The sequence below is a fragment of the Lathyrus oleraceus genome, chromosome 4, assembly GCF_024323335.1.
Source record: "Lathyrus oleraceus cultivar Zhongwan6 chromosome 4, CAAS_Psat_ZW6_1.0, whole genome shotgun sequence".
NCBI lineage: Eukaryota > Viridiplantae > Streptophyta > Magnoliopsida > Fabales > Fabaceae > Lathyrus > Lathyrus oleraceus.
Window position 1 is genome coordinate 169,747,156 of NC_066582.1, and position 11,585 is coordinate 169,758,740.

Consider the following 11,585-nt stretch of genomic DNA (forward strand, 5'->3'; position numbering starts at 1 on the left):
GAGCACACATCCCAATCCTTGGTAGGAAGCATCACAATAAACTTCATAAGGTTTTCCTAATTGTGGAAGTACTAAGACTGGTGACATGGTCAATTTCTCCTTCATTTGTTGGAAACTCTTCTCACACTGCTCCGTCCATGCAAAAATATGGTTCTTTCGAGTGAGTTGTGCCAGCGGTGCTACAATCTTTGTGAATCCTTCGATGAATCTTCGGTAGTATCCTGCCAATCCAACAAAGCTTCTAATTTCAGTGGTTGTTTTTGGTCGTTCCCAAGAAACTACAGCTTCAACCTTGGATGGGTCGACTGCAATACCTTCTTTGGAGATTACATGGCCTAAGAACTTCACCTCCTCCAACCAGAACGCACACTTTTCCAAATTGGCGTACAATTGTTTCTCTTTCAATACTTGCAACACTAGGCCCAAATGGTTTTCATGTTCTTGCTTGCTCTGGGAGTATATAAGGATATCATCGATGAAAACCACGACAAATTTGTCTAAGAATGGATGAAAGATACGACTCATATAATCCATGAAAATTGTTGGTGCATTGGTAACACCGAAGGGCATCACCAAATACTCATAATGTCCATATTGCATTCTAAATGTTGTCCTGGGTATATCTTCTTCCTTCACTCGAATTTGATGATATGCCGACTTTAGATCAATTTTGGAGAATATTACAGCACCTCTCAGTTGGTCCATTAAGTCATCAATGCGTGAAAATGGATATCTATTTTTTATTGTGACTTTATTAAGTTGTCGATAGTCAATACACAATCTCGACTTTCCATCCTTCTTCTTCACCAATAGTACAGGAGCTCCCCATGGTGAGACACTTGGTCGGATGAATTTCTTTGACAATAGGTCCTCTAATTGATTTTTCAGCTCTGACATCTCAGATGGAGCCATTCTATATGGGGCAATATGAATAGGTCCAGTTCATGGAACCACATCAATAGAAAATTCAATGTCACGTATTGGAGGTAACCCTGGCACGTCTGATGGGAAAACTTCCGGGAAATCTCATACCACCGGGATCTCAGAAATTTCTACTTCTGGTCTCATGTTGATAGAGTTTAAGAATACATACTTCTGGATTCCTCCCTTTAAATAAATTTTCAATCGGTTGATATTGAGGAATCGGGAAACATCAGGGTCTGGAAAGATTATAGACTTTTGAGCACAATCCAAAACAACGTGATGACTAGATAACCAGTCCATCCCAAGGATCACTCCCAGATGTTTGAGAGGAATGCAAATCAAGTCGACTTTAAGTTTCATGCCCAAGATATTCAAGGGCCATTGTAAACAAGCTTCATTCAAGATTACAGATTCAGCAGACGGTATGGTGACTACCAAATCAAAAGGTAGTACAGTAACATGTAATTTTATAGAATTCACACAATCCACAAAGATGAAAGAATGTGTAGCTCCAGAATCAAATAACACAACAAATCGTTTATTTGAGATTTCACACTCACCTTGGACTAATCCTGAGGCATTTGATGCTTCTTCTCCTCCAATGTGATAGATGTGTCCCTTAGCAGTAAGGTGGGGGATGTCATTATTGTTATTGGTGGATGGTATGTGATCTCTTCTTGGTGCTCTACAATCCTTAGCAAAGTGTCTTGGTTGCTGACAGAGATAACAAAGTCTTGCTCTTTCTGGGCACTGAGTACTCACATGCCACTCCTTATTGCAATGGTAGCATCGAATAGTACCTAAATTTTGCAGCTTCTGACCTCCCTTGAAATGTCCTCGAGGTTGGTCCCTACCATTCCTTTGGGGTTGGGTGTATGGTTGTTGATGCTTTCCTCTATTATTGTGATATTGATGTCCCTGTTTGAAAAAGTCTTAGTGAGAGAAAATTCTCAACAAATTTATAGAATAACTCTTTTTTTCACCTGGGGTCTTAACAGTCCTCCAGCAACCCCTCTATGCAGACGTCCTTGTTTCATTCGTTCCACCTTCTTACATTTCTCCACTAGAGCTTGGAACTGATGAATATCCAAGGGCTCCACGGACTCCTTAATTTCATATCTGAGTCCCTGTTCGAATCTCTCACACTTATAATTCTCATCCACATTGTCACAGAAATAGCAGAAATGTTTGGCTAGGGAGTCAAATTTGTCAGCATACTCAGCTATAGTCATGCTGCCTTGGTAAAGCTTAAGGAATTGGGCCTCTTTCTCCGATCTAGCACTTGATGAGAAATACTTGTCCAAATTTTTTTGCTTGAAAGCATCCTAGCTCAATGCTTCATTATTACTCTCCATTAGCTGTTTCGCACCTCGCCACCAAGATTCAGCCTCTTCCCTAAGCAAAAAGGTTACGTATTCCACCTTCTTAGCATCCTCACAATGGAGTATTTCGAAGATCTTCTCCATCTCCTGTATCCATATATCAGCTTTATCTAGGCCATGTTCTCCATTGAATTTTGATGGATGTTGTCGATTAAAATCAGTCAGTCCTCTTGCAGCAGCAACAACCTCCTCTCTCTGATCCCTTAGTGCCTCACGTTGAGCTCGAATTGCAGCTTGTTGAGCATAATTTGCTGCTTGTTGAACACTAGTTGCAGACTGTTGGGCCATAGCCTTGGCCATCGCATGTATTGCCTGAATGGTGCTTTCCATGTCAGGAATTGGTTGGGGATTTTGTTGAATGGTAGGAGCTCTTCGTGGAGGCATCATAGCTTCCTACAATTGCACTTGCATTAAAAGGATTTTCAAGATCTCATTCCAACGCTTGGGTTAGAAATATCGGGGTGTCTAAAGTAATCTTTTAGGTGTAAAAGTCTATTTTACAACCTCTTCCAAAAATAAAGATTCACAACATTAACTTAACATATTAAAATTAAAATAAGTAATTCATGCATAACAATCTTCATAATCATGCGACATACAAGATCATCCCACCTAAAACGTTTGTCCATGGATTATTGCTATGATACCAATTGTAACATCCTGGAATTTTATCCGAGATATTAGTAATATTTAGATTATTTAAAATTTTATGGATATATATATATTTTCTTTGAGTATTTATAAAATAACTAGAGAAAGTGAACTTAATTAAAATTAAGAAGTTGTTCAAATATTCCTAGCGGAAAGATCCATGTCCGCAATTCTAAACGAGTTTAAAAGTGCAAAGACTTATTGAAATATAAATAGTGTACCGTCATATTTTATTTATTACATAAAATACTAATAGTTTGGAAAACCTTGTTTTCCCTCGTGCACGCTTCAAGAAATGTATTCAATAATTCCTTTTTCCTTCTGTACCTAAAATCATAATTGTAAAGGGTCAATTTCCTTATCCATATTGATTCATACTCACCATAAGAAAATATCACAAAATAATAACAAAACTTCACCAATTCAAAATATAATTATTAGTCCTTTCATCTAAAATGTTTTTTTTTATATCATATGAAATGCAATATGACTCTAGTGACTACATGACACACACAAATGATCCGGATAAATAAAGCCTATTCCAATGGGAAACTGCCACACAGGCTCCTGCCACAAAGGCCGAAAAGCGTCAAACTTGCCACAAAGGCCGAAAGCGTCAATCTTGCCACAAAGGCTACTGCCACAAAGGCCAAAAGCGTCAACTTGCCACAAAGGCTTAACACAATGACACCTCTATACATCTTATATGATGCATGTCTTAATAATATAATAAGTCATTCTCCAAAAGTACAGGTGACCAGAGACTACCAAAAACTAGTCCTTATCATTATCTATTTTTATTTTCCTTTGATTTTTATAAACTAGTCATCAATAGAGAGATATAATCTTCACAAGTTTTAGGACAATATAATTATATTCATAATGTCTATACATTTTGTGACAATATAGTTATATTTATAATATCTATAAATTTTGTGATAACATTATTATATAGGTATCAACTTAATAATATACTACATATAACTTTTTCCCCAAAATATATGGTGGACAAAATAAAGAATAAATAAACATGCAGCAATCCAAATCAATACCACCAAGATTGAAATGAAACTTCGCACTTAAATAATATACTTCATTCTTATAGATAAATAATTAATAAAACTATCATCATAGAACATATAATATGAATTCTTTTTTTTATTTACTCGTTTTAGTAGAAATTGTAAAATTTCTATCACCAAATTAATAATAATAATTAAGCCATATTTTCTCACACATTTGTTTTTGGTACAAATTATTTTACTACATCTACTCTACCTTTATGTTCAATCATTTCTCCCTGTCTATTTCATTTTGAGAAGGTTAATATTATCATGGATTAAGGTATGATGTCTTGGAATGAGTTCCATTTTTATTAAAGACAAATGAAGAAATCTAACTAGATCATGAGAAAAATGAATAACTCTTACATTACCATACTGGAAAACTTTATATGCATACTAAATTTTATTTTTTTATCAATATATGAAAATGTGCATGTATCCATTAACATATGGTATCTCATAAACAAGTTACATAGCTAATCAAATGCAAGATAAAAATATATTGAGAACATAATCAATTAAATTTAAAATAAGATCAACAACATACAACTAATACATGAATCAAATGAATATAGTGCTCCCTTTTATTAAGAATTTCCGTAGAAATGCCCAAGATAAGCGGTAGTAAAAAGAGAGTGATGATTTTGTTTGTGTTTTTTTTATTTCACGTGTGAGATGAGATGAGTTTGTGAGTATTTATACAAGTGGAAGTTGGGAAATAAGAGGAATATGAGTGGCTCCTAATAAAAGAAGCACTAGAGAAAACTAATCAATTAATTATAAGTTTTAGGATAGTGGAATGTGTATAGTATCATTTTATTAAATTAATTCAATATTACTTTATTCTAACTATTCAATTCCTAGTGCTCATAACACACTTATCTAGAATTGATCATTCTCACTCAAATGATATTTCACATTACTTTTCTATACACATGTTATGTATCCTTTTGTTTTCCCCACTCATAATTATCATAATTCATATAATAGCATATGCACTACTTAATTCCTTAAAACTTAAATTAGAAAATAATAAGACACATATTCTTTTATTTTAGACTTATTGAATATATTAATTCAAACTTAATTTATGAAATGCTACTAACAATAACACATATATTTTTAAATATTAGATTATTTATTTTTCTTTAAACTAATAAATTATTTATTATTTATTATAGTCACATTAGATTGACTCATTTAAATAAATGTATAAAATATAAAATTTTACTTATTTAAATAAAATAGAGAATTACAATCCTTGCTAAATTAACTATCTTAAGTGAATAAAATATTTGATTTCATTATCACTTAAAAAAATATATGGTTCTAATTATTTAATTAATCAAATAGGATATTATGATTAACCATTTAAATAAAATAAATAACTAAATAACTAGATGAGTCTAGTTAGTTACTTAAAATAGAGGGTGTTACAGGGGGGATGAGAAAAGAATTCATTAATTATGTTTTTGTTTTTGACAAGACCTTCGAACTTGTGCCTACGTACCAACATAAAATGAGGGATCAAAACCTCGTAGTTCGTGGTAACAATTTCAAAGTGGATGCATTGCTTTTAACAAAAATTTAAGTTTTAACAAAGGCACAAAAGGCCTAAAAAGTTTTGAATGAGTGTTAGTTCTTTTTGTCTTTTGAAATTTTAAGTCAAGTATAGTTAAGTTCATTTACAAATTTGATTAAGAAAAGAGTTTAAAAGTTCAATGGCATAAGACCAAAGTTTCTAATTTGCAATATGGTCTAAGTTTAGAAATCACAAACAAATAAGATTTTGAAAGAGGGGGAGATTTGAAATTAAAGAAGTAGGGAAGATATGAAGAGACTAATCCTAAGCAAAAATTTAAAAGTTAAGAGTTGAAAAGATCTAACTAATGGGTTGCAATCCAATAGACAAGAATGTCATATAGAAACCCAAATTTCCCTTGGACTTTAGAATCAAGCAATATCAATACACAAATAGCAAGATGAAGAGCAAGGCGTCAAATAAAGATAGCCACATCCAAACTTATCAACTCCATGATCTTCTTCATAATCTTCCGTTTATCAGATGAATTCAAAGATAGGCACTAGGCACAGGTTCAAAGTAACAACTTCAATAAGACCATGTATCAGATGAACTCAGATGGGATCACAATACTTGCTTCAGATGAAGTTTCAAATCACAAGCACTTGGTTTTATGAAAGTTGGCATTGGCCAAGTCCTTTTGCATATGGAATGTTGCCTAATTCTAAGTCCAAAGTCTCAGAGCAAACCAACAGTCCACACAAAATGTCTTTTAGGGTTTTTTGTTGTTATTATGTACATTAAGGTCAAAAGACCACAAACACAAATAAGTATATACAATCACAAAATAATCACAAGATATGGCTCAAATGAGCAAAGTGAAAATGACATTAAAGTAAACAAGTAAAATGGTATGAATAATGGCAAATGAATAAAGGCTAAAAATTAAAGTGCATAAAAGTAAATAGCTTGAAATTAAATGTTAGTTGTTAGTTGATTAGAAGTTAGTATTGCTTTTGCTTGTTTAAGTCATTCTTTGGAGAACACTCAACCCACTATTCACAAGCATGGATCCTTGAACCAAGACATCTTCCAAAGGAAGGAAAAAATGTCAAGTTTCCATACAATACCATGAAAGGGGAGAGACTTACAATCTCACTTACTAGAATGTTATGCCTTTTATGTCAACAATTTATCAGTATGTTAAGCAATCGTAATTGGACTTATATAGAAGTTACAACTATTTGAGGTCGGGCAATAGAAATTTTAGTGTTAATGCATGTTAGAGACATGGTATTATGAACCATGCTCCTAAAACATACCACACTTAAAAATAATATGCAAAAGGGTGGATCTAATCTCATCCACACTCATGTTGATTTTACAATCAACTAGCCTTAGGATATGAAGATATCATAGGTCCATGAAATGAATGAGGGGAGAATGGGATTGAGATGAAGAGGGAGGGGAAATGGAATCAACACAAATTGGTCAAAGGAGGACTTTTATCAAATTAAAATCATTCATTCATTTTTGGAGATAAAATGTACATTTCATCCATCCCCTAAATCCAATGATTTTAACTCAACAAAGTCAAATCAACATTGACCAAGGCCCAACAACACAAGTCAAAACTCAACAAGTCAAATAGAAGCTCAACACAATTTATTTTGCAATTAAACAATTAAAATCAATTAAATAATGCATTAAATCAAATTATGGTTTGTCAAATTCCTAAAACCTCATCAAAAGACCAAAAAAATGGCCATGAGGTTTATCATAAGTCAAACAAGGTCAAAGGACCTTGGAGAAAAAATTCATAATTTTTGGAAACTTAAAAGTATTTTTAAACAATTAAAAATATTCACAAAATCAATTAAATCATGGAAAATATTAATAATGATCCAAAAAATAATTTTAATTCAGAAAATGAAAGAGGGATTTATTTTAAAAAAAATTGGTGAAACTCTCATATTTTTTGGATCAATATTAAAATTAATATGAATTAATGAAAATAAACCAAATAAAATGAAAATTAGAAAATAAGAAAAAATGTGGACCACTTGATCTCCCTCATTATTGAGGTGGCAGATCAAGTGGTTGCTAGCACGCATTCCACCATGGGCATGAGTCAGCGTGCAACACAAGTGGTAATCAATTTCAACGTGCGAGATTAGAACATTTCAAATGGATCATGTGGTTCTGATGAGTGTCAACGCATCACCGGAGCCAAAGCTCCGGTCTCCTTCTCTGGTGAGCTTCACCAGACTGTTCACTCACAACTATCACCAAAATTAAAAATAAGGACATGAATTTAAAGTAAAAATGATCAGGAGCTCGAATCTGACCTCAATTTATCCTAACTCCAAGTATATTGAAAGATACAAGGAGTTGAAATTTAAGGTGCTCGATTTGAGTTGCTTCGATTTGACCTCAAAGCAACTCAATCTTGTCGCCTACATTGGTAGGAATTAAGACAACCAAAGATCCAAGAGAATTATGAAGAACTGAGTGAGAATCGAAGAGATGAAAAATTCTGGAAAATACCTTCAATGCAGGTTTGTACTCAATTGATCTTGCTCTTGCTTGCTCAGGACACTTGATATAGTAGAATTGAATGGACAAAAGGCTCAGGAACCTTGGAGATTTGAATCTCAAAACAGTGAGATTCAAACTCAATTTTCAATGGAAATTATCAAGATTATCCTTTGAAATGAGAGGGTTTGGAGGTTTGGAATCAAAGCTGGCATGCAGGGTCCTTGTTTCTGAGCATAGATGGCTCTATTTATAGCAAAACCAATTGATATTTGCACACTTGAAATGGAATCCAAAAATAGCAATGTACATTGCATGGGTGCATGGGCGTGTAACAGGCCCATATAATCACTTCTTCTGATCCATAATTGAATACAAGCATTGATGAGATCATGTTGGAATGTTATGCATTGGTGTATGGAATGTTCAAGTTCAATTTGTGCCAAATGATCACTCATGTTCAAGCCATGTGCAACCCATTCAAATCTTGTCCAAAATGGATGAATTTGGACTTTTTGGAAAGGTTAGATCAATAGGAACAACTCTCATGTTGAACATTTTTTCATTTGAAGCTTGTATCATGATGAAGTTTGAGGTGGAAGTTGGGAAAATCAAACATGTCAAAAAAAATTCTAAGTGTCAAGCCACATGTGCACTTATTCCACCTTGGCCAACTTTTTATGTGAGCTTCAAATGAGAAATGTTCCTTCATCAAAGTTGTATCTATTTCAAAGGCCTTCAAAATGGTCACAAATTTGATCTCATTTGGATTTAATATGAAGGAGTTCTGCATTTTTGAAGTTGAGGAAAATCACTTGTTCAATGACATTGGTCCAAAATGACTTATAATGTATCCTCATATCACATGCACAAAAAAGTTGAATTTGTTCTTCCTCAAAACATGAAAGTTTAAGTAGGAATCTTGAATTTGATTTTGAAACTTGTAAATATTTCATCTCATAAAAAATGAGCAAGTTATGGTCTTGGGAAGTTGACCTCCAAATTACACAAAATGACCTATAATCTTTCACCATAAAAAATGACTTTCCAAGCAAAACTAGATCTAGACCTCAACATGAAAGTTGTTTGGAATGTAATTTAGAGTAACTTTAATATTGGAATCATTTTCATATGACATGAATTGTAGGGGATAGGGTGTAGGGAACCCCAGTTTTGATCAGATGAGTTCCTCTGGTCAACCACCATCAACCAACTTGCTAACTTGCAATTCTCTTGACTTTTGGGACTCATGGAGGATCATATATGCATAATATGATTAAATTTGAAGTATCCCTTGAAATATTTGATCAATTGGTGAAGAAGCTTGTTGAGGAAGTTACACAAGATACCTAGATGAATTAGGGTTTACAAGGCAAACCAACTCCAAACTCTTGGTGATTTCTTGATCAAAATAACATGTGAAGACCATGGGGATTCATATATGATGCTTAGAGACATATTAAACCAATTTTGATTGAGCTCCTTGCCTTGAGGGTCTTAAACCCTAGATGTGAGCTTGATAGATCAAAGGTGAGCACATGCCCTACCTACAAAAGAGTTAGTATACAAAGACATATTTTTGGTTTTTTGGTTAGTAAAGATGATAAAATACAAAGTAAGATACAATAAAATGTGCTTGGTGATCTCTCCCAATGCTAACCCAATGAATGAAAGGCTAAGGAGGATGCTGTTGAAAGAGTATATCTTCGGCAAATATTTTTGTATCGTATCCACAGAGATTGGTTGATATTACCGCCGTTCTATAATTCAAATGTTATAAGTTTAGAAAGTAACAGGGTTGTTTTGTTTGGAAAAATATCTTGTTAATAAATGTTAACAAAACTATTAAGTGGTTTTAGACAAATATAAAAGCTTGGCAAGATTGGAGTTCACTATTTCAAATATCTATGATTCCCTATGATAAATAATTAGATTCAAGATTATTGATGACGTTCAAATATCCTCTCAAAGTCATTTATGTCTAAATGATATCGTGATAGTTACTATATTGATCCTTAGACGATCTCTCCACCTAACTATCAATATAGTAACCTTGAATGTTCAATATCAAAGAATAGTAATGAATAAATCTATCTCTACAACTTATTCACTACTTGAAAATCTGTTTTATGTCTAAACTCGAGTAGTCTCTCTCGACAACTACTCAAATCTGGTTTTCAACTTAAAGCAAAAACAGTAATCAATACATCAACAATCTCTATCTCATATATAAATCAAAGTTAATACATAGATAGATGAGAATAGCTACTACCTCCAATCTTGACAAAAGGGAGTTTAGCTCCTCATCACCATTGTTACAAAGCAGAAAGTTTTAGTAGAAAAACTCTGTTTTTCTCTCTTCAAAAACTCTCCCAATATCAATGTGTAATGTTAAGGAATGAATGCCTAGAATAATGTATTTTCTCTCCTAAAAGAGTTGACATTTCCTCAATTGCTCATTTCCATCCAAAGCAAAAAAGCTATCCCAAGGCAAACACCAAAATGGCAAAACCAGCTGGCCTTCAAAACAGCACTTTTGACCCAAAAATCAGTTTGCTGGATTCGCAGGGTTCGCGGGGCGAACTTTGTTCGCGGGGCGAACTGGTCCTGTCATGCAGTTCGCGGGGCGAACTTTGTTCGCGGGGCGAACTGAAGCTGCCTCAGTTTCCTTGTTTTGCAAGCTTCATCCAAAATCTTCCATATTATGATGCTGCAATCCAAAGCTTTCTCATCCAAAAATTCTACAAAACTAACAAATATGTGAAATAACTATTCAAAACAAAATAAATTAAACCTAATTGCATTTATACAAAATAGTGAGAATAAAAGTGTGTAATTACATCAAAACTTGGTAAAAGGGACCAATAAAATGGTATAAAAAGTAGTACTAATTGGTCCCTAACAACTCTCCCCAACTTAGCATTTTGTTTGTCCCTAAACAAAAGTTTCCACCCTTACAATCAAAGCAATGACACAAAAGATTGAAACAAGGATTTACCAAGAACATTCAAATGGTTCAAAAGTGTTTGGCATTTTCTCAATTCACCTATCTCAATTCTAGACAAAATATGAATAAGGGAAATGGTAAAGTGCAAAAATCATTCCAAGGAATTCAAAGCCATATATGTCAAAATTGAATCAAGCTTACACACACATCATAATAATGATGAATAACATGAAGGGTTACTTTCACTCATCCAAGCAATTAAATCAACAACAACTCAAATCATGCGGTTATCACAACAAGTACCAAATCATGTGAAAAATGAGAATCAAGAGGTCTTTCAAAGGTTGTAATGTGGCTTAGGTTACAAGAAAGGATATGATTAAGACAATTCAACCAAATTGCCTATCCTAAGGGAGCATTCCCAAAGATTCACTCTACACAATTTCCCTTTCTTTGATCCCTATCTTTTTCTTTTTCTTTTTCTTTTCAAATCCACACAACCATGAGCATTTCCTTTGCTTTTCTTTTTCTAATTTTTTCTATGCTTTATGGTTTCAAGG

The 11,585-nt window shown here is 33.5% G+C and overlaps 1 protein-coding gene across 1 annotated transcript; it reads right to left on the reverse strand.

The window, feature by feature from the left end:
- Positions 1–1,026: 1,026 nt before the first annotated feature.
- LOC127136554 (uncharacterized) lies at positions 1,027–2,156 on the reverse strand. Its single transcript, XM_051063100.1, has 2 exons — positions 1,908–2,156; positions 1,027–1,842 (listed from the first exon to the last, which is right to left on the reverse strand). The coding sequence occupies exons 1-2, from the start codon at positions 2,154–2,156 to the stop codon at positions 1,027–1,029; spliced, it is 1,065 nt and encodes a 354-aa protein (XP_050919057.1).
- Between the last annotated feature and the right edge of the window lie 9,429 nt (positions 2,157–11,585).

Excerpts from the sequence above, each read along its gene's own strand:
- LOC127136554 (XM_051063100.1), bottom strand. The coding sequence starts at position 2,156 with ATGACTATAGCTGAGTATGCTGACAAATTTGACTCCCTAGCCAAACAT. Across the intron at positions 1,843-1,907 it reads GAGGACTGTTAAGACCCCAG|GGACATCAATATCACAATAA; the intron begins GTGAAAAAAAGA and ends TTTTTCAAACAG.